General features: G+C 40.0%; 2 protein-coding genes across 2 annotated transcripts in view; both read left to right on the forward strand.

Moving 5' to 3' along the window:
- PDE11A (phosphodiesterase 11A) overlaps nt 1-24,394 on the forward strand; it is a 292,656-nt gene that overhangs the window by 255,686 nt on the left and 12,576 nt on the right. The window contains exons 17-19 of the mRNA XM_006760580.2: nt 1,330-1,393; nt 6,826-6,900; nt 9,787-9,870. Of these exons, the coding sequence (XP_006760643.1) occupies nt 1,330-1,393; nt 6,826-6,900; nt 9,787-9,870 (223 nt within the window). The remainder of the gene's footprint in view (nt 1-1,329; nt 1,394-6,825; nt 6,901-9,786; nt 9,871-24,394) is intronic.
- Nucleotides 2,052-2,409, forward strand: LOC102755736 (small EDRK-rich factor 1). Its single transcript, XM_006760579.2, has one exon. It carries the CDS (start codon nt 2,092-2,094, stop codon nt 2,278-2,280), a length of 189 nt encoding a protein of 62 aa, XP_006760642.1. The 5' UTR covers nt 2,052-2,091; the 3' UTR covers nt 2,281-2,409.

A 24,394-nucleotide genomic window follows, 5' to 3' on the forward strand; every position in this document is an offset into this window, starting at 1 on the left:
CTGGCCCTTTAAATACAGTTCCTTGTGTTGTGACCCAACCATAAAATTATTTTCGTTGCTACTTCATAACTGTAATGTTGCTACTGTTATGAATCGTAATGTAAATATCCGATATGCAGGATGGTCTTAGGCGACCCCTGTGAAAGGGTCGTTCTACCGCCAAAGGGGTCGCGACCCACAGGTTGAGAACCGCTGCTTACCTAGCACAGGGCTGTTGGGATTAGATGCCACCTGGCTCCCAGGGAGCTGCTGATGCTGGTGCTCCTGGCTGTGTTCTGGATGACCTGTGAGCCCCTCTGCTTGTTCCCTGGAGGGAGTTCCTGGTGGAGTCGCACAGAGCTCACCACCATCTAGGCAGGCTCCGCCATCTGGGAGGCAGACGTGTTTCCAAGGCCTGGGACCAGCGGGGCATGAATGTTAACACCTGACATCAGGACTGCCCTCTGACCTGTAACAACACCCCTCTCTTCCAAAAGGAGCTAGATAAGATGTGGTTTCCCAGCCCAGATCCGTCATTACTTTTCATCACTTTCTGCTGCTCTTAGTACAAAGAAAGCAGATTTGGGACAAAGAGTGTGTTTTATTTTCCCCTTTCCCACCACATCCAATCATAAACCCCTGAGCTCTCTACAATTTGACTTGTCCTCTGCATTTTCTCCACAGTTCAGTGTGAATTCCAGTTAAACCCAATAGAAATCTGCTCCGTAATCTGATTCAGATCTTTCCTGTGCTTTCTTACATGCTCACATTCACGAAAGCTGTAGCTGAATGTCTCTTCGTGACCCTTATCACACACGGTTGCAGCCAGGCAGGAAACTGGAGAAAAACGGTGTGGCCCGCACCCATAAATCTTAGCTCCCTGGAGGAGAGGAAAAGGAGCTTCTAAGGCAGCCTGTGCCTCACCTCTTTGGTGTGGGTTTTCAGCCATTCCCATCCATCAGTGATCGCTGGTAATTAGATTCATCAGCTATGTATACGGTATGATATACTGACTCCCTTGCTGATAGTTAAAAATACAAAGCATTGTCCGTTACTTGTTATTTTAGGTGGAGCATGCTTAGCTCAGGTATAGAGAAAGGCATGCTTTGCTTTCCTCCATCTGCTGCGGACAAAACAAAGGGCAGCCGAGGGAGCATTAGAGCTTTGTCTTCCTGAGCCGTGTGGCCTCGGGATGGAGATGCTAAGCATGGGGACCTCAAACAGTGCTTCCCTTGTCGAGGAAAAGATGTGAGCTTGCCTCCGCTCCATTTTGTTTATTTATGTATCCAGGACGGGTTTGTTTAGCAACAAAAGATTATTCAGGCTGTTTTGTTTGGTTCTGTTTTTCAGATCAATGTTAATGACAGCCTGTGACCTTGGAGCCGTGACCAAACCGTGGGAGATCTCGAGACAGGCAAGTGGTGATTAATGGCAGGGCTCAGCAGAGGAGGGACTGGGGGGGACGATATTCCCAGAGCCCTGACTACCAGGCACTGAAACCCCAGTCAATTTGCATCAGTATTAACATGGTGCAAAAAATAGCAGGAGGCTTAGGCTCCACATAGTTTATTGCCCAGCCTTCCTTTATTGTGCTCCCGCTGACTAATAATATTTCTGACTCTGGAACATTTTTTTAACGCACTAAATCCAAATAACACTTTGACCACTTCTTAAGGCATGAGTTTCAAAAATAGTGTTTTTGAATAGGTAATTATGTTTTAGCACAAGGTTCCGTTTTTCACATCTGAAAAAAAAAATTCCAAGGAGATAAATAAAAAATTCTATTTTTCTTTTTAAATACTATTTCAAGATCAGAGGGCTCTTTGGCCATAGTGTGCAGTATCCAAATTAATTTGTATCCCAAAAATCATGCCTTTACTATCTAGTTTCACTGCCAAAAAAAAAAAAAAAATGTTAGTTCTAAAACAAGAAAAGCTTTCAAGCCGTAATTATACAATTTAAAATCCTTGATTATTATTAGTATTTGAGGTTATATCTCTTTAAGTTTTAGGAGGCACCTACTATGCGAACTGTGAGGTCTAAGCTAGTGACTTGGTGTCTTAAGACTTCATATTTTGGAGTCACACTTCTGGGCTCGGTGCAGTGGTCGGCATGGCCCATGGAAATCAACAAGAACTTGCCCGCCAGAAAAACATGAAGAAATCCCAGGAAATTAGCAAGGGAAAAAGAAAAGAGGATAGCTTGACTGCCTCTCAGAGAAAACAGAGAGACTCTGAGATCATGCAACAAAAGCAGAAAGCAGCTAATGAGAAGAAGTCTGTGCAGACAAGAGAAAAATGATGACTGACAATTTGGAAAACCTGGGTGCTACTCTCAACTAGGTGTATTATAAGCTCTATGATCAAGATTTTGTAGAATGAACAGTCATTACATGTTACAACATATCTTTATAAAAACTATTTTAAACTTAAAAAAAGACTTCATATTTTAGGGAAATATCATACATTCATATAACAATGCATAATTAATATTTATTTATTGAATAAGTAAATAACGAATATTAAATGATGGCTATATACATACTAGAGGTCCAGTGCATGAAATTCGTGCATGGGAAGGAGGGGCGTTCCTGAGCCCGGTCTGCACCCTCTCCAATCCAGGCCCCTCAGGGGATGGCCAACTACTGGTTTAGGCCTGATCCCAAGGATGTCCAACTGCTGGTTTAGGTCTGATCCCTGTGGGTCTCTCTCAATCTGGGACAGCTGACTCCTAACCGTTCATCTGCCTGCCTGCCTGATCACCCCTAACCACCTCTGCCTCAGCCCCTGCCACTGTGGCTTTGCCTGGAAGAGTGTCTGGAAGGATGTCTGTAAGCCATCTGGTCTAATTAGCATATTACTCTTTTATTAGTATAGATATGTGAGATCTCATTTAAATCCTCAAAACCCACTTTGAGGTAGGTGTGGTTACTGTAGTAGGCTGAATAATGGCAACCCAAAGATCTCAGGTCCCAGTCCCTGGAGCCAGTAAACTTTACCTTAAATAAAAAGGAGTCTTTGCAGATGTGGTTAAGGACCATCAATATCATTATCATTATCATCATCATTATCCTGGATTTTCCAGGTGTCTGTACCCCATCACCTGTGGCATTATAGGAGACAGGCACAGGGAGATTACACAATTAGAGGAGGAGAAGGCAATGTGAAGGCAAGACAGAGATTGGCGTGAGGCAGTCACAAACAAAGGGATGCTGGCAGTGAGAGAGGCAAAGAATAGATTCTGCCCTACAGCCTCCTGAGGGAGGGTGGCCCTGCCGACACCTTGATTTCTGTTCAGTGAACTGATGTTGGACCCCTGGCCTCCAGAACCCTCAGAGAATAAATTTCTGTTGTTTTAAGCCACCAAGTGTGTGATAATTTATGGCAGCCCAAGAAACTACCCCAGTAATTATCCCTATTTCACAAATGGGAAAAATGAGGCTTAGCAAATGGTGGAGCTAGATATTAAAATCTTAGCACATTAGGCTCCCAAGCCTTCATTCTTCCCAGCAGTTTATGCTTTCTTTTACAGGATGCCTCAATCAGCAGTTTTAAATGATGCGTGTCAGCAGGATAGGTGATGTTGCCACTAAACCCAAAATTTCAGTGGCTTAAACCAACAAATGACTCCTGCATGTGTGCATCCAGGGTGGGCTGGCACCTACCGCTTTGTCCTTCTTTTGGACACAGGCTAAAGGGGCAGCCACTGTCTGTATCACTATAGCAGATGCCCTGTGGGTCTTGCAGTGGAAATGAAACCCCCATCTTCCAACAATTCATTGGCCAGAACTTGTCACAAAACCCTGTTCAACCAGGGAATATAATCCTTCCATGTGCCCAGAAATTAAAAAGCCAGAAATAATTATTGAAAACATGACTACCACAATTTGCTCTTTAATCACCAAAAATATGATTCACTCTCCTGCAGGCGAAAGGCAAAACATGCTCTCCCACTCCCCAGGGGAGATGACCAAATGCCCCAGCAGTCATGGTCTCAAGCTCCAAGTTCAGGATCTCTGGGTGATATTTGCCAATCTCTACATCAGGCCTGGAAGCACATTAAAGACCTACACATACCCAAAACATAGCTTTTGATGCACCCCAAACTCACAATTGGTGTGGATGAGTAGCTTATTTTTACAACTCTGCCCACCCTTCACTTCCCAGTGTGGGAAGGCCTCTCTTGCAGTAAAGTCTGAGAATAAACTGCAGAGAGGAGGTAGGTGGCTCTTCCAGGTGTTGGGGGAAATGTAGTCCTAATGGGGAGGGGGCACCATGGTAGGGATGGAAGGGGAGTGGAGGGGTGGAGAGTGGGAGAAAGTTAGGGGCCAGGGGAAAAATAGAGAAGATTGGAAAGGGAAGGTGTGAGGGATGATGTGCCAGGGCCTTCAGAAACCCCAGTGAAATGCATGTCAAGAAAGAACTAAAGGAGCAGGAGCTGTCTGGGGGCAGGGAAGTGACAGGACAAAGTACTAGGAAGGAAAAAAGTTTCTGCTTGATATTTTAGACCAAAGAGGCCAATGGCCACTTGTAGATGGTCTCCTTGGTCACTGGTGTAAATACTATTTTAATTTTAGGATGTGAACTTTGCTGATAAATGCAGAAACTCAAGAGTTCAAGGAAATAAATCTGAATGCTATGCTTTTCCAAATGTTTCCATCAGAATCTTGTCACGCCTCTACATTGGAGATCTCATTTGTTTGTCTCTAAATTGAATAGGTTAAAGTATTTTTAAAATATCATTTCCATGATTTTAGGAATCATTTGAATAAAAACAATGGAACCTTCTTCTAAAAATATAAATGGCCCTGGCCGGTATGGCTCCGCTGTTGAGGCACTGTCCCATGTACGGAAGGTTTCCTGAAGGGCTGCAGGTTCCATTCCCAGACAGGATCCCCAGTAAGGGGTATGCAGCAGGCAGCCAATTGATGTTTCATGCTTTCCTTCTTCCTTCCTCTCTCTCTAAAAATCAATTTAAAAATCTTTTAAAAATAAGAATAAGTGAAAACGTAAATGTATTTCTAATTTCCTAGAAGTTTGTTTATTTTTTAATTCCCTCTTAAGTTTTTTTTTTACTGGTGTCTATTCCACTTTTCCTTCCTCACAAACATGATGGTAAGCATGTGGATTTCCCCAGTGATCCCCCAAGGCCTGATTAGCATCTCAATTCTCCTCTTTAATACAAAATTCAATCAGGAGCCACTTAATGCTCCTAATTGGGTTTTTAAGTACAAAGAACACAGTGGTACAAGTTGAGCTGTGAAAGATGCACAGGGGGGACACCCAGGACCACTTTAGAAAGATCCAGGACAAGATTTTGTTTTAATTTCTGTGCTTTTCAGGGGCTACAGACCTATGCAGGACTCCCGCCTTGAGTGACCTGATTGTACATTTGTGTTCTTCAGTGTAAAAGACCCACCTCAGAGCAGTCTGAGGGAGAGTGCTGGGGACTGAATAAATAAAGCCAGGCCCTGAGGGGACCATTCCTTCCTTTAAAAGGCCAGAGACAAGGACACGGGCCTGAGCACTAAAGTGAAAGGTAGTGGCAGAGACTGGAGAGCAGAGCAGTGAAACAAGTCCCATAAATACTGAGTCAGTTCCAACTAGTTTTATGCTGTTGAATTTTTTAAATGTTTAAAACCTGAACTGGCTAAATATCCTATTTCTTTATAAATGACTGTATATTTGCTACTCTCAGATTTGTGTGTGTGTGTGTGTGTGTGATGTTTTTATGTTTTATCAATGCTATGATTTATGGTTGACAGAGCTCTTAAAAGGTACACTTAGGTAATTATCTTCATTCTATGCACTTACCCAAAATTAGGCCATTCAAGTCTTCACCAGGCCTAAGAATCTCACCTTTATAAGAGCCTAGAACAGGGGAAAACTAGTCTGTGGATCCAGGTCTCCTGGCCATCTGGTTGTCTAGGGTTTTTTTTCTGCTCTTCCAATATTTTGTAAATCCAGCTAGCTCATCTCAGAGATTTTCTAGATGCACACCACAGTGTTGTTGCAAATACCTGTTCAACACTTATCTAGTATATCAATTTGCTTCCCGTAAAGCTATCCTTGGAAGCACAGGACTCAGAAAAGAGTTCTTTAGCTTGACTATGGTCAGAAACTTCTGAACATCCACACTAATGGATGAGAAGAGGAAAACGCAGGTCCTTGCTTTGGATAAATATCTATGGTTTGGGATAGAATAGTCATTTAATTGTGCTCGAACCAACTAGAACCTGCCACAAATGAACACTTTTAGTACATAGATTCAGACAGCCTGGAGAGCAAATTATGTTCTTCAAACTATATCATGACACACTGTAAAAGTCTGGTATGAGCAGAGACTCTAGCATTAGTCCTGCCCCTCAACTGGTTTTCCCAGCAGAAAGCAAGGCTGCGCCCAGGGCTGCTCCTTCCAGAGGCACACAGATGTTGGTAGGGCGAGGCAGTTCAGGAGTCTTTGTGAGGGCAAGATTAAACCAGGTTAAGATAAAAGTATGAAACAACCAAAAGTGGGCTAATTATAATAACAAATATACATTAATAATGTAATAAGTCTTATTAGCTTATTATTTGCATCATCCCAAATATGCCAGCTATACATGCTGTTGGAAATTGTCTACTGGCATGCATCTAAAATTACAATGCACAGTTTCTTCTGATGAAAAGGAAATCTGTTTCATTGATTAATTTCTATAATAACCTTCAAGCACAAAAGGTACTTCCTCATAAGCTTTTTAAATGATTGTGTGTTGAAGATAATTGCCATACACAGAAGCCAGAAATAACTTCTTAGTCTGGTGATAAATTAGACATAGCCATAAATTGAAATATTTACATGTTTCAGGTGGCCGAACTTGTAACCAGTGAGTTCTTCGAACAAGGAGATCGGGAGAGATCAGAACTCAAACTCACCCCTTCAGTAAGCTCCTCCTTTTATTATGATGTATCTACCCTCTTAAGTGACATTTTAAAAAAATGACTTCAAATCACACGAAAAGGGAGAAATTAAGAATAGATTTAAGGAAGCACTCCTGAAAGTTTAAAACTTTAATTAAGCTTAGATGCTAACCCTCTTTTTCCCAGGTGTCTGATTAAGAGTGGTGAGCTACTTAACAAGAATTTCCCGAGCACCCACAGGGGGACAAGCAGGCACAAGAGAGGATGTGCAGAGTGGCATTTGAATAACTCAGAGCCCAGGGCTGGTATTTCAGATGTGGTCAATGGCTACTATGGAATACAAATACAGAAAAAAGAATTAAAGGCAAGCTGTCTAGCCTTGAGAAACTAGAACAGGCAGCTGTCGTAAATAATGAGTGTTGAAGATTTTATGTTCTAATTTTGAACATTACAAAGTGAAAAGTTTCACCTGGAGATTTAGGCTCTGCTGATTGAATTGCTATTTACAGCAGTTCATATCCATTCAAATATTATTTGAGAATGCTTACTGTAAGCTCCGGCTGGTGCTGGTTTCACTCATCAGGATACAAAAGATATGCTAGTAAATGCCTTGATTACACCCTCAAGGAGGGGGCGGCCTCTTTTTTCTTAATGAATGGTTAGCTAAAAACCCACTGGCTCCAAGAATGGTGCAACGTATTTTGATGTCTGGCACAGCACAGTTGATTCAAGGAAACTCGGGAAATGTGTCCATTGAGTTTTGAATATTTTAAGACCCCTTTCTTTACTCGCATTTAAAAGCAAGGAAAAGCAGCAGAACTAGGTCCTAGCTTAAACAGTTTTACCTACTTGAAGTCAGAATAGACAGTTTTACAAATTTTAACTGTCCTTAATCTGTTGCTTACCTCTGAAAGGTCAGGAGACTGCATGGCAGCAATATTCATAATAGCCAAACAGTGGAAACAACCCAAATGCTCATCAAATGATAACTGGATAAATAATAGGTAGTACATCTATACAGTGGAATATGATTCAGCAATAAAAATGAATGAAGAGCTGATGCGTGTTACAGGAATAAACTTTGAAAACATGCTAAGTGAAAGAGGCCAGTCACAAAAGACCACATAGTATATGTTTTCATTTATGTAAAATGTGCAGAATAAGTTAAAACACCCACCAATTATTTTAGTTTTCAAAGCAACATATATGTATACTGATTTTTAAATATGCCTTTATTTTGAAAACAAATTTGGTGCCACCGAATTTGGTTATAAAAATAAAGATATTAAATTGGAATACATAGTTAATGTGTAAAACCTAATCCAACCCAAATTTCTCTCAGCCACATATCTTTTCAAATAAAAGCTTTTCCCTTTAAAAAAAAAAAACAGCCTCATTTTTTTTATTTTTTGCTTTCTATTTGTATATCCTACATGTGAGTGAAATCATACAGTTCTTGATTTTTTCTGTCTGATTTATTTGCATAGTATGATATTCTCAAGAACTATCCATATTATCTAAAATGGCAGTATTTCATCTTTTCTTATGGCTGAGTAGTATTCCATTGTATTTATGTACCACATCTTCTTTTTCCAACCATCTATCGAAGGACACTTGGGTTGTTTCCATGTTTTGGCCACTATGAATAATGCTGCAATGATCAAGGACTACATATATCTTTACAAATAAATATTTTCAAAATTTTCAGGTAGATACCCAGAGGAGGATCATATAGTTACGCTATTCCTAATTTTTTTAAGGAATCTCCATACTGTTTCCCATAGTGGCTGCACCAATTTGCATTCCTAAGTGGGTGGCCTGGATCTGCCCTCATGACCTGTGTGAACACCAAAATGATAGGGATGGCACGTTTTATCTAGAGGAAAGACAGTAACGCGGGGCAAGGTCAGTTGTTTCTTAGACCGTGACCTTCGCCCTTAAGAACAAAGGGAGGGACGTTCTCCCTGGCATAAAAGGCAGTATTTGGTCAAGGAATCCATTTTACCCCTCCAATTCCTACTGATGGTTTCCCTTTTCATACCTGCTACCTAGATATATGTCATTTCTTTTTCTCACAAACATAGCCAACTTTTCTAAACATTATAATACCATAAAGTTTAAAGGCTGGGAATGGGGAGAGAATGGGTACCTCCTACCATCATCCATTCAGTGTCATTTCTTTTTCTCACAAACATAGCCAACTTTTCTAAACATTATAATACCATAAAGTTTAAAGGCTGGGAATGGGGAGAGAATGGGTACCTCCTACCATCATCCATTCAGTGTCATTTCTTTTTCTCACAAACATAGCCAACTTTTCTAAACATTATAATACCATAAAGTTTAAAGGCTGGGAATGGGGAAAGAATGGGTACCTCCTACCATCATCCATTCAGTGATAGATTTTAGAAATTAGGAATTTATTCATGACAGACAGAACCTTATTGAAGAACACACAACTCCACATCAACACCCCGCCCTGAAAAATTAATACAAATAGTTCCTATTTAAAATGAAATGGTTTTCAAGGATCTTTTCTGATCTATCCCACCCTCTTTCACTGAAAATAAGAGCCTCCATCAGTTTGGTGGCAATAAAACCTGTACCCAATTCCCAGTGACCTGATGACTTGATTTAGTGGCAGTTACTTGTATCTGGAGACAGATTTTGGCCCCAAGGAGTTGCGTGCTGTAAAGTTCAAATAACTTCGGTTACAAATCTCATAAAAAGAGGTGAAAATGTTTTATTTCTCATCATAGATAAAAGAAAAGAAAGTGCGTGTAAAGATGGATTGTGATTTGTGAAGTGTTTGGTTGGTAAAAATGGGATCATTGTGGCAAAAGTAGTTGACAAAGCACCTGTAAAACTGTCGGGTGTAATAAAGCAAGGTTCTCCTCCCCCATCCCAGGCGATTTTTGATCGGAACCGGAAGGATGAACTGCCTCGGTTGCAGCTGGAGTGGATCGATAGCATCTGCATGCCTCTGTACCAGGTACTCATGATGCGGGAGGGTCCATGTGCCCTGACTGGGCCAGAAGAGTGTATGTAGCATACTTTCAACTTTAGTTTTAGGATCCTCTTTGGGTATGTATTTTTCTAAGAACCATGGTTACAGTGGACCTTTTCTCAGATGTTTTATCACACTCTGAGAAAGTTGGCCTAGAAGCCTGAGACCTGAGGACATAATCTTCATGGGCCTCAACGCCCTCATTTATAATTCAGGGATGATAATGTTTTTCTCATATGTTTCTAAAACTGTGCCCCATGGAACACAGTATGCAGCCATAGCCTAATAGATACCTAGATACCTCTTCAAAGAGGGCTCTCAGGCCCAATAACTAGGAATCTCCCTTGCACATTGAAATACTGAAGCCTGAGAGAAGTCCTTCAGGAAAGAAACATGTTTAACCTTGATTAACTCTAACTTTCTCAAACATTTGGCTGTGAAAATCTTTTTCTTTTTCTTTTTCTTTCTTTTTTTTTTTTTTTTTTACAATTTTTCTTTCTTGTTCATGAATATCATGAGGATTCCATGAATCACAGTTTTCTGCTCTGACCCCATAATCTGGGCCATGGAGTTTTGTAAATCCCCTTCCATCCTAACGTCCCTGTCTCCGAGATGCATGTGACAAACGCAGACCACTGAATGCTGAGCAAGATGTGCCAACGGCTTCTGGCTCTGGTGTTCGGGACCTGCCCCTAGCAAGGAGACAAGTGCCATCGGCTGTGAATGTTCACCCTCCACTTTCTGAGTATGGATTAGGGCTGGCATCAGTTAACATTAACGGTTTGGTGTACATTGACTTTTAATTCCACTTCTAAGCATTTGCTTTCATGTGTAAAATCTGGCAAATTCTTTACCCCCCACCTAGCTCAATCAGACTGAACTTCTTTTCTAACTTCAAATGAGAAACACATGCAGGGAAAGCAAAACTGCTTTACTTTCTCACTCTGTGTAACTCCATTAAAGACACAGTATTGTTTTTTAAGGACCTCACAATCATTAAGTTTCAGGCTTATCTACCACTTGGTTTTAACACTTTTAGGAACTGTTGAGTCCTGTCACATTAACCTAAACACACACACACACACACACACACTTAGAATGCTGTCTTGAAAATGGAAATGCAATTTCTTAATGATTATAAATAACAAAAGTAAATTCATTTTTTGTTTTATGTTACCCATTCAATATATAATCATATAAAGTCAAAGTTTAAAATAATCTAAAGTAGATTAATTATAATTGGAATATAGTTTTATTTAATAATGAAAGATTGGATGAAAAAGAAAAAATGATGTACCCTTAATTATAAGGGGATCCTCAACTCTTCTTTCTGTCCTCTCCTTTCATCCTTGATCCTGGTATCTCTGAATAAGCTGGGCAGCTATTGGGTCAGGAAGATCTTACTTTACTAAACTGACCTGACAGTGCATGTTAAGTTATTTTTTTATGATATTCAGGGTTTTTTTTGTGCACACTTAAGTAATAAATGGCATGAATAAATTATTCTTGCAATTAATAGATTCCTTTTATGTAGGTCAAGCTTAGGAGGATGAAAACATGTATTCGTGGAGCTGATAAATTGTTGGTACTGGTTTGCAAAGCTACTTTGGAATGAACCCAAAGTAAATACCCCTTCCCATGTGATTAGTTATAGTAAATGCTGGAAAGAACTCTCATATACTTTTCCATGTTAATTTAGTTGTTTAATTACTGATTCATAATCATTTGAGTTTACTTTATACTCCCTGTTGAACACTTTGAAATCTTTAGGTTAAAAAGAAAGTTTAAACTGAAAATAGCAATTTCCAGAATTTAGAGAGTAATATTACCACATCACATTGTTTATTATTCCTGACTTTTCACATCTGTTTTACTTTGCCACTTATCCATAAGGTTAGATACCTGCTATTTTTATCCTCAGGTAAATTAACGTATAGAAATGTTAGTGGTACTACCACCAAATTAGAGTTGTCTCCTGCTCACGCCCATCTTAGTTTTGGTATGATGGCCTCTCTACCTCTGCTAGATAGTCTCCTATTATCTTTTCATATGAAACTAAATGGAAAGAGCCATGGCATTCTACAGAGGCATGTAAAAGGAGCTGTGTATTTTAGCCCTGGCAAATGTGGCTCAATTGGTTGGGTGTCGTCCCATGTACCAAAAGGTTGATGGTTCAATTCCTGGTCAGGGTTCCTTCCCCACAAGGCAGCCAATCAATATTCCAATCTCACATCAATGTTTCTCTTTTTCCCTCTCTCTTCCTCTTTCTCTAAAGATCAATAAAAAATATATTTTTAAAAAGAAATGTATTTTACACCTGTTGCTGTATCTTCTCAGTTAACAAGGCATGAAAACCATGTTCTTTTTAAAATTCCTTATCATGGCTAATTTTTAAAAAGAATTTCATGGGTTTCACTTGTAAGTTCTTCACAAGGTTTGAAACCAACATTTCAAAGAGCCCACAAACTGGAACTTTGTAGAGTGATTTTAACTACCCTCTTTGAGGGTCCCTATTTTGTTCCATCTCACACGATGTATTTTTCATCATTGAACTAGATAATCCTACTTAACAGTGGGCACTTCAGCACTGCAATGGAATCCTCCGTGGAAAGAAATCGCCATTAGTGTGAAGACATCAAATCTTTTGGAAGCGACTCACCAAGCAGGGGAGTCACTGATATGACACTAATTGCTGAGGCAAACTGTCTGCAGGAGCTTGGGTTGTCCTTTGGGATTTTGAACATCAAAGTGCAACAATACATAGTCCGAGAGGATAGAAGGCAAATGAAAAAGTATGCAGGTGGCAGAGATCCCAAAGCTGAAATGATATGGTCTGAATTACAGAATATGAGCATTCACTGTGGCCTTGCTAAGTCAGCATGGCAGAGGGCAAAAGGATGGAGAATCATGTATACCACACAAAGACTGTCCCTTTCATTTATTTTAATGGCCAGGGCCCCGACCCCAAGATGGGGTCGGTTCTGGTGGCGAGAAAGCTCATAGCGCCGGAGGATGTTGCATGGAGGGCTGGGTCGCCTGGCAGGTGGAGCAGAGTGGAGAGGTGCAGTCTGGCAGGGCCCTCCACGCTGGGTGCCCCCTCGGACCAAACCCAGAGTTTGGTGAGGGAGGCGGAGATACTAACGTGGTTTTAATACAGCTTTTGACTTCATTACTTTCACTGGATCATTCAATTTTACTTGATGGTTCTGAAAGGGCTGTGCGTGTCAAATAGCAAAATAGACCACAGGCTTTCTGCTGGCGCGCCAGCTTACGGAGTTTGGTCTCTCCTCCAAGCAAAGGGTCAAGATAATGGCTAATCTCGGGTGCCTGAAGAGCTACTTATTTGTGTGCCAGGATGGGAACTCACAGAAACTACACCGGTTCATTTTGGGTGTCCATTGCCTCTAAAACTGAAACTCTTATCTCTGTGACCATGCTGAGATAAGACAAGGAGAGCCCTTCCTTCCCCACTTCCACCGATCTGCTCAGAAGGAAGTTACCTCTACTCTAGTGATTGATTGAAAGTGACTGACAGAAAATGCATACAAATATAGAAATAAAGGGAAGGCAACTTCAGAGAAGTTATAGAATAGGGAGAGGTGCCATGTTCATAGATGAATATATAATTCTCCAGAACTTGCTCATCTTTTTAATCTTGTAGTTCCAAACTTTTCTTAAAAAAAGAAAATGGTCCTAACAGGCAGAAGTCATGATTTATCTGTGACAGCATTTTAATCAGGAAGCATATAGGGAGCCCAGAGTGGGCAGGGAACCAGCAAAGCGTGTTCGTGGGGAGGACCGAAGCCCGGTTTAGCTGGCTCTGTCCTAGCAGGGTGTCTGGGAGGAACACATTGACATCTGATTCCCCTGCTTTCCGCTGTCTCTGCACCCTGCTGGGGATCCATTAGCCTGCTGCTCAGAGTCTTTTCGAGAGGGGGAAAAAATACAAAGAAAAAAAAGAAAGATTAAAAAAAAGGCACCATCAAACTTTGAAGCCATTGCTGCGCCAGCCTTAGGGATAAACAGAACGTTGATGTCCCAGCATCACACTGAGTTGTCTGTGCAGTAGCAGGCTACGTTTTTGCCCTTTATTTTCACTCTCGACTTAATCAAACCTCAGTGCACCTAGAATTTCAATGATGCACAGAGGCATTATAAATCTTCTGTTTGTTAAGGATTGAGGGACTTAATCAGATGAACATCATCAGATTTTCAGCTCATCCCAAACTGGTCTTCATATTGGAGTAGATTTCCCCCCACAGATAATGCAAAAGGGCTTGACCTGGACAGCATCTAGCCAGAGTAGTATTTCTCTCTCACTCTCTCTCTCTCTCTCTCTCTCTCTCTCTCTCTCTCTCTCTCTCTCTCTTTCTCTCTCCTTCTCCCCTTTTCTCCCTTCCTCCCTCTCCATTAAAAGAAGGAAAAGTTTGGCAAGACTATTGTATCTTTATAAAAATGTCATGGGGCTCTTGCAACAGACAGTGGAAAGTTGGAAAATTCTTTTTTCCTTATTGGATGGAACGGCCCTTATCTGGTTTCCTCTGTCACTCCATTGAGAGCTTTGTAATAAAACTGGATGATCTGACTTAACCAGGCTTGGTTCTCACCAGGGACGGGAGAGTTCTGGGATTTAGAAAGCCCCTTTCTCACCACACTACGCTGCAGCTGAGGGTGATTCTCTCAGAGATGAATGAGGAAGGCTTCGTTTAAATCCCCTGCCTCTTGGCCTCATCTCCTGTCACCCTCCCCACTTCCTTTTCCCCACAGAGATCATCACAGTACAGAGTGCCATGTGTGAGTATTCCTGTGTCCAGCACAGTGCCCAGCATATTCCAATTGCTCAGTAAACGTTTGTTGAACAAATGAATGAAGAAAAAAGAAGGAGTGATAGGATGCAATACTACAGATTTCATTATAAGCAGTGGAGTGAATGTACAAAGTTGGGTTATGATGTCACTTAAAATTATCATCTATAAATATATAAAACCTATCATTGAGTATGCGCTGTTATATTCCTACCCATAACCAGAAGTATATGGCTTATCATATCTTTTTAGAAAGTGGTTTAATTTTCATATGGTTGAATTGGCCCTAAATTCTAATGTAAAAGACCAGTTTATAGCCATGAATTTTTCAGGGCTTTGAGTTATTTCAACTAGGAAATACATGAAATTTTCTTTTATTCAACATTGTCAGGAAATGTAGTCATCATTCAAGTTAATAGAGAGAACTAGCACATATACATAGATATCAAAAAATTATATTGTATATTATATGCATGATTTCAAGAAATTATAACACAATAAAGCATGCTAAGTTTATCAGGATTAAAATTAATCTTTTTTTTTACTTTGAAGACTTTTCAGATCCTATAATACTTAACAGTTATTGATACAAACATCAAATAATTATGTGCTGTGTAGGAGGAAGTGCTGAATGGCTGAGGGCTCATTCCTAGAAGAGCATTGATGTTCATGCCACTCCCTGCATCATGCAGGACATGCAGCCAGTGAAGGCATCTCACATCCTTGGCTACATCTCCTAGTTCTTCCTGATGCCAGGATGTTTTATTTTGTAATGTTCCACCTCTAAAAAAATAAGTTTTACTTTATAAATCAACCAGCTCTATATACATTTTTAAAATTAAAATGCACTTTCACTGATTTTACTTCATGCAACTAAAAAAAAAAACCTCTTCCTTATACAGTAGCATTTAATCCATCCCTATTCATATGCATTTTATGAGCTCAAAATTGCCATCATAAATCTATATTAAAATGTTGGACTCTGGTGAAAAAAAAATGATAATATACTCCCTAATAAGGCTCTTGAAGGTGGAATTTAAGATAAGCTCTAGTTCTCCTTATCCAGCTGATCAGCACAAATAACTATTTTTAAAAAGTGTTTCTCCTTTGGAATCATGAAGCTAGAAATCACTTAACTCCAAGTTCATACAAGGCCTGGAATGTTGTTTTTACTTAAGTTATTTCCTAGTTCTTCTAGAAAGCATTTTTTTAACTATATTTTTTATTGATTTCAGGGAGGAAGGGAGGGAGAGATAGAAACATCAATGATGAGAGAGAATCATTGATTGGGTGCCTCTTGCACGCCTCCTACTGGGGATCAAGCCTGCAACCCAGGTATGTGCCCTGACTAGGAATTGAACCCTGAACTCTTGCTTCATAGGTTCATGCTCAACCACTGAGCCACACCAGCCAGGCTCAAATGCATATTTTAACAGCTAGTTTACCTCTTCCTTATGGTGCTCTCTTCTTTGACTCCCTTCATAAGAAAAAAGGGAAGAAGGGAGGGAGAGGAGGAGGGAGAGAAGAATGAAGGAAGGTAAATAGAGAAGGAAAATTATCTTTTTTTAAACCAGATCATGAATCAAGGCCTCTTTTAAAGATTATTTTCTTGTACTGTAAATGCCCCTTCAAAATTTCTGCACTTTAATGTTCTTTTTGAGGGGCAGCATGGTTTGAGCTCCTGGAAAGTGAGGAAGGAGGTAAACAAAGCATTCTTATTATGCTATTGCCAAATAATCTTCAGGACTATCTTCAACGTGTTCTGAAGCACTATTTGAATCCTCAGCTATCACCACTCATATTTAATTATCTGAGTTGTAGCCATAAAAATATTAAATTACTCAAGTCACATTGCCTCCTTTTAGCAAGCAGATGCTATATGGCAATGTGACCAGAGAGAGCCAAGCTCGCCACCTCATGCAACACCAATATGACAGCCCAACAGTTGAGTCTGTTAGCCAGTCTCAGACGGAGTCAGAGACTTCTGTCAGACTGAGTTTTTGGAGAAGAGGCTCAGAATCAGAGTCCTACAGATACAAGAGTACCCCTATGCAGACTGGAGCAGACTGGATTTGCCACTGGATACAGGCTTAAGTTTTAAAGTTCACAAGCTGCTTTTATATACACAATTACATTTAACCCTAACTCTGTGAAGGAAGAAAATACTCCTTTCTGGATCCTATAATGTCTAATGGTCTAAGTTTTACATATGAAGGACCTGAAACCTAAAGAGGCTAATGGACTAGAATTGAAGTTGTTAATACATAGCAGAGCCAGAATTTCAAAGCCAAGTTCTCTCAGTCTATTTCACTGCTTTTCCCCACTATACAGCCCTGAGGAAGTGAAGGGCATCCCATGTTGCCCAGCAATGCTTTACCTTGCTGAACCTCCCATCTACAAAATAAAACTCTAAATGCTTTAGTGAGAAGGACACAGGGATCAGGGTAGAGATTCCAGGGAGAGCAGTTCCTAGAGGACTGAAGGGCTCATGCAATCTGTTTAGCTGGTTGCTATAGAAAACTTTCTCAGAAATACTTTATGTCAAGTTGTCCCCGATCTAACACGTTCACCTGTCAAGGTGGGTGATGTTGCCAAATAACCATGGTGGAATGACCTCACTAGTTTATCTCTTCATCTTCCTGAGAATTTCATTAATATAATCAAGAAGGAATTTTTTAAAAGATAAAACTTCCTTGGGCAATGAAAGAGGCTGGAAGAATTTGGAAAAGCCTGATAGAAAGGGTGTATAATGCCTTGAACAAAATGTTAGCACAAGTAAGATTGTTAGCTCTGCTGGTAAGGACTCAGGAAATAATAGCACAGCAGAGAAAATAGATACTGCCTTAGAGAATATCCGAATCACTGAGAGCGGACTGTTAGGAGAAATAAGGACCCCACATTCTCTTACTCCTGTCATGCCCTTCATTATCCACAGGCAAACACATGTTTACCCAGATACACTAATATGACCTACTTTGGTCACTTAACATAAAGTTAATGACATGTTTCCACATTCCTAATATAATTTTCATGTTATTATTTTAAAGGGCAACCTAGTATTCCAATCAGTAGACTTGTCATCATTTATTCAGTCATTCCCTACTTTTTTGTGCTAATAGAGATAATTCTGAAATGAACACCTTTGTTCAATATTTTATTGACTTATTTAATACCATTAATTGTGATTAGAAATAAGTTGTATTTCTTTTTATTTTTTTTAAAGGACAATAGAATGTGAGAGGAGAGGAGATGTCCTCAGGTATTGGAAGGTGTAAGGAAGTAACTTCCCAGAATGCGGGCAGGAGGGACCCCAGCAGGAAGTGAGCTGATCTGTCTCTCAGAAGGAACTCCTGAGAGGCTCAGGACTCAGAGCAGCCAAGTACATCCATGAGGGGCGAGTATTAGTTTGCTGGGGCTGCCTACCAAAGTACAGAGTAGCTTAAACCAACAGAGGTCTATTCTCTCACAGTTCTAGAGGCTAGAAGTCTGAAATGAAGGCATGGCAGGGTTGGTTCCCTTCTGAGGGCTGTGAGGAGGATCTGTTCCATGCCTCTCTCCTATCTTCTGGTGGTTGCCATCGTCCTTGGCATTCTTTGGCCTGTAGATACATCATTGCTTCTGTCTTCATGTGTCCCTGCCTCTTCACATGGCCTTCTTCAAAAAGCAGCAGCCATTGGACTTAAAGCACGGTCTAACTTGATTACATCTCTGCAGAGCCTATTTCCAAATCAGGTCACATTCTCAGCTACCAGGTGTTAGGATTTAGGCATATCTTCTGGGGACGCAATTCGATCCATGAGCTTGGAGACAAGAGGAAAGGTTGGAAGTCGGTAAATGTTGTTTCAGGAATCTCTCCCAACCCAATCAGCCAAGTAAACAGCCTCTGCAACTATTGCCAAGTCGAAAGACCAGAGAGCACCTCTCTTGCAGAACTCGTTGGGAAAAATCCCATAGGCTGGCTCAACGCCCAAATACCTTCCTACTCTGCTCCCAGGACACCAACAGCCAGAAGCAGAAAAGTGGGATTTCTCACGAGGAAAACAGCCTCAGAGAAAAGACCTGCATGGACTTGCATTTGGGAAATATTTTCTCTCCCTCCGTGATGAAAGAGTCAGCTCCCTGCAGGATCCCCTTAAAATAAAGTTCATCCAGTCACAGCTTCTCCTATTCTCCCTCCCAAATTTACACCCTGCCTTGAATAAGTCTTTCTGTGTCTTGCACTTAAATATATGCAAACAGATAAGGGCCTCAGTATGTTTGAGGAATGCCTACAATACGATACAAAGGAATGGAAGCAAGTCAAAAAACATGAAAGGGAAAGGAATCAGAACACACAGTAAAAACAAACAAAAAAGGCAACTTCAAAAAACCTTATCAAAAAGATCAGAAATGTTATAAAACAAGACCAAATGCCTGTTGTTTTCCTTCTCTATTTTAAGTTAGCATATCATGGTTTTTTTCCCTCCTCCAGGTCCCCTATAACTAGAAGCCTCTCCTGACTCGTCTCCACAGCCAGCTGCTGCCACTCAGATCCCTGTCATGCTCAGCAGCCCCTCCACAGTCTCTCTCATCCCTCAATCCCATCCTCCACGTTAACACTAGACTTAGCTCCCAAAAGCAAATCTCATTGTAGGTTCTTCAGACCCTCCCTCCATGCTCAGCTCCTCTCCCTCCTTCCTTTGTGCCCTCTGCTCTTGTCATAGCTGGTCACTGGCCATTGCCCAAATGGCTGCCCCATTAACGTTCTACATCCTCGTGCCTTTACTTACAAGGCCTCTCTGCCAGGTCTACCTTTCCCTCTTCTCCCAGAAAACCCCACTCTAACTTTAGGAATCTGCTCGGATGTCAGGCTCCTGTAAAACCCTTCATTGCACCCAGGAGGTAGATATCCCAGCCTCTGGGACTCTGTATTTTCCCTTGATAGCACATTATACTGCTTTGCATTCATTGTCTCTGTTACTCAGCCACACTAAGTGCCACAACCTCCGCCCCCCTTCAAGCTGGAGCAGCGATGTGTAAGTTGTTACCCAGCTGCTGGGAGACCCAGGCACTGCCTGGGCAACACAGCCAGTGTGGGAGAGTGACAGAAGCAGGAAGGAGTGGGTTAGGAAGAGCCTGCCTTCCCTCAGCATCTTTCAGCGTGCCCCGAAATAATCTACCATTTCTGAGTTGCCCTGTGGTGGGCGTTAGCATTTCTGTCTTTATTTCACAGCTGAGAAACTAAGGAGGTTATACTTGCTGTGCAGAATGGCCCCAGTGAATCAAGGGGAGTTTCAGCATGTCAACTAATGCCTCCTACAAGCACAGGGAGGGTCAAACCATGGAACCATAAAATAATAGCAAAGCAAGAATTATTCTCCAAACTCTTGACTTACTAAACTGTGATCTCAGTGCTATAGATGATCTGAACAGTTGGAAAATCTAAATAGGGAAGGATAAAGAGAGACAGAGGGCAAGAGACCTAAGATGAGGCAGTAAAGGCTGAGTGTTTTTATAAGCTCCCTCTTTCAAATCTGCCCTCCACACCCATAAAACTAAAGTTCCTTAAAAGTTTTCTTCTTGAGGTGATCACCACTGCCTTGTAGGTTTGACTAAAGTAACCCTACTGCGCTACTTTTGTAAGGTCTCTGGCATTAAAAAGTGACTTTCTTCTTGGGACAGATGGAATTGATGATAGTTAATGTCAACCTTTCTGAGAGTCTGAATGAAGCAGGGTGAAGGATGTGGAAATACTTTACCATTATGCATTAAATCCCTCCATACAGTCATTATTATTATCATAATGAATATGCCTTCTCAGCTTCAGTAGCCTCTGTTGTACATTTGGATAAAAATAGCCAAAGTGCCTGTCTCACTAAGATGTAATGAGTTTACAACAGCATTTCTTGAGCAGTTACTATGTGCCAGGCACGAGACCGACTTACCAGCCTTATCTGATTTAATTCTCTTAGCAATATCAACTTATATACTATTCTTAACTCCCTTTTCAAATGTGAAAACTGAGGCTACAGAGTTTCTGTAACCTGCCAATAATATGCAGATATTAAGTTACACAACTTAGATTCTTTCTGCTGTCACATCTGGGCTCCTCACCATTTCGACCACCTGAGAAGTATGTGCAGGCATTCGCATTATGTCAGTCTCAGGTTGTTATTGGGTCACCTTAAACAGAAGCAACATGCTGTTGTTGATACTAACATGTTTAACTGGAAGCAAACTTGCTGAGGAAAGCAAAACCCTGAAAGGTCACTGTGACCTGACTTAAAAGTAGCAAAACTAGGTTTAGAACCAAGATGTTGGACTTTTATTTTCAAGTGTGTTCCAGTATACCCAGCCATCTACCCATAAAATTTGAAACATATTGTCTCAGAGTTTTGAAAGCTATCCAGAAGGGACTGGATTTAAAAAGGAAATCCGCATTAGTGGTGGTGATACAGATGTCAAACAAGCAGAACTCAGAGGGAGCCAGGGAGTTTGTTTTGAAGGACAGCATGGTGAACCGAGATGCCTCCACGAATGGGAGCAATGGAATGAAAAGTCAGCAAACAAGGTAGTAAAGACAGCCCTGAAAGGGCCTGAGAAACTGAACAGAAACTCTGAAGGAAGATAAATGGATAATTTAAAAGCCATTCAGTTTTTAAGAAAGACAAAGAATAAGCTACATTGCATCAGAAAAGGCCTAGAAATGATGATGGATGGGGCCCTTCAAATGAGTGGTGAACACAACAGAATCACAGTTGCCTGCACAATTCCCAGCTGAGGGCAAATTTGAGCAACTAAATAAGGATATGAGACTGATACGGACTGAAGAGTTTTTCAAAATCTATTTAATGGGCAGGTAGGGGACATTGATCGCTTTTCAGAGGAAATGTTTAGGATCAATGAGGTAGTCGGCCTTTATTTGGGAATTGGTGACGGGTGGCGGAGGGGGTGGGGAGGAGTTTATACACAACATGGCAACAAACATTAAGGTACTAAAACAATTTTTGAATTATGGTGGTGAAGCCCTAAATTATTTTGATTTTTATGAAATGAGCCCCTTCTCTTTTTTTATCCTTGTACTTGTAAGCTTTCTTTAACTATTAATAATCAGAAGACTTGCTACTTAATAATTCCAACACATGATCAGGTATTGCTAGTTTCTTTATCAAAAAGTTCATGTTAAACTTTTACATAAAATATTTTTTACACACCCAGTAAGCAGTGTTCAAAAGGATACTCAATAGAGAAAAGTGTCCCCAGATACTCAATTCCTGTCCAACCACCAGGAACCAATTTATGTATGTGTCTAAAGGTGGTCTCTATAAAAGCATAAATTTTTTTACACTCTTTTAATACATAATGTTTATATACTTTGTTTTATAGAGTGTATCTATGTATTTATATACACTGAGCTCATATACGTGTATCTATGTGTATGCACATAAGTGTGTATTGTACATATGTACTGGCATATATGTATGTGTGCATATATGTGAGTATAGTGTATATCCTGCTCCATACCTTGTTTTTCACACTTAATCTATTTTTGAGATTATTGTTTTCAGTGTCCATAGCAGCTGTCTCATTCTTTTCGGTAATTGTAGAGTATTAGATTTTATACATGAATAAAGTATTAACCAATAATTAATTTTTTAATTATTTAAGGACACTGATGATGTTTCTAATACTTTGCTATCATGAACAATGTGCAATAAATATCATTGTAAATGCATCATCTTCACACTTTATTTGTAGGATTAATGCCCAGAAGTGTAATTACTGGGCATTTAGCATATGGACATTTGAAATTTTGATATATTACCAACTTTCCTATGTGAAGTTTGAACAAATTTATATTCCCACCAGCAATATCTGAGCTGCCTATTTCTCTACATCCTTACTAATACAGTATGCCATTCAACTTCTTGAATTTTGTCCATAGGATAGGTGCAAAATCTTTCTCTTAGTTTTCATTTGTATTTTCCATATCATAAATGAGTCTGATCACATTTTTAGTCTAGATTTATTTACTGAGGAGCCATTTGTATTTTTTCTGTAAACTCTTCTCATTTTTGCTCATTTTCTGTTGGACTGGTGGTCTTTTCATACTGATTTGTAGGAGATCTCTATATGTTAAGAAATAGACCTTAATCTGTAGCAAAGTGGCAAATGTTTTCCCCAAGTTGTCACTTATCTTTTTACTTTGTTTATGGTGTACAGAAATACATTGATTTTATATTATCAAATTTTATGGCTTCTGGATTTTATGTCATACATAGAATGACTTCCCCATTCCAAAATTATATTTTAAAAATCCTCAGAACTTCTTTTTGTATTTTATGGCTTTATTTTTATATTTGTAATCTGTAGTTCATCTGGCTTTGCTGTATTTTGTTGGGTGTAAAGTGTGAAGTCAGAATCCAACTTTAGTTTTTTAGATTGTTACCCAGTTATCCTATTAGCTTTAGACTAATCTTTTTCCTTATGATTTAAAAGGTCACCTTTAGCATATACTAATTTCCCTTAAATTTAATTCTATTTTTACTCTTTCTGTTCTATTCTATTGATCTGCCTGCCTCATCATACTATTTTAATTAACATCGCTTTATAATATATTTTAATGATAAGCCTAGTTTTACCTTCCCATTACTCTTTCAGTATTGTCTGAGTATTGTTTATTTTTCCACATAAGTTTTAGAATTTAGTTCAAAAACTAATCTAATGTGTGTTTTTATTGGGATAATTATTTACTTTAAGTAGTCAGTGTTTGAAAGTTAAATTAATATAAAACTCCCCAACATTAAATAGATAGAAAATCTTGCTGATTAGGAAGTTTTTGTTCATAAAATTATAATGTTCCCTTCCTTAAACGGTATTTCAAAAATGTAATTAAAAAGTATACAGGGTGTTAGTCCTGCTGTCCCCACACATGCAGACATTTTCCATATCTTAGTCCTGTGGGTGTTAGCAATGTAGAAAAGAGCCACAATAACAAACCCTCTACCAGGTCTTAAAGGAGACAGATGGATCCCTTTCTGAGGACAAAGAGAAGGCCAGTTAATGATTCAAAATCCTCCCCATACACCCAGTGGCATGTGTAAGATATTCCTTTCTTTTTTATTCTTTCTCTCCAAAATCTCACTTCTTAAATTATATTGTAAAGTTAAGAAAAAGAAGGTTCTCTTACCACATGAAGGGAAACCACCAAAATAGTAGAGGATTTTTGTTCCCAAGGATTTTTACCTAAGGACAGAGCATTTCTCATGGTGCTTGAGGCCTGGTCCTCGGTAGGTCTGGAGCAGTGGGTGCGGGGCTTTATGGCTTCCCCTGTCTTGGATCTGAGCACTGTTTTGTGCGAGGCATGAGGACCATTTTTAAACTCTCACAAGAAATGCTCAGTAATTATTGGATTTGCCTGGCAGTAACTAAGCAATTCATTAGTGCAAATAATTAGTCTTTTGGCTCCTTGGGGACTTTCAAATACAGTCAGCATCCCTTATTCACAGGGTCCACATTTGCATATTTAACCCACAGGGGATTGAAAATATTCAGGAAAGCCAGTGGTTGAGCATTGACGTATGAACCAGGAGGTCATGGTTTGATTCCTAGTCAGGGCATGTGCCCAGGTTGTGGCTCGATCCCCAGTAGGGGGCATGCAGGAGGCAGCCAATCAATGATTTTCTCTCATAACTGATGTTTCTATCTCTCTCTCCCTCTCCCTT

The sequence above is a fragment of the Myotis davidii genome, unplaced genomic scaffold (assembly GCF_000327345.1).
Source record: "Myotis davidii unplaced genomic scaffold, ASM32734v1 scaffold370, whole genome shotgun sequence".
Lineage (NCBI taxonomy): Eukaryota > Metazoa > Chordata > Mammalia > Chiroptera > Vespertilionidae > Myotis > Myotis davidii.

Bases quoted from the DNA above. Each gene is read 5' to 3' on its own strand.
- LOC102755736 (XM_006760579.2), top strand. From the start codon at position 2,092: ATGGCCCATGGAAATCAACAAGAACTTGCCCGCCAGAAAAACATGAAG.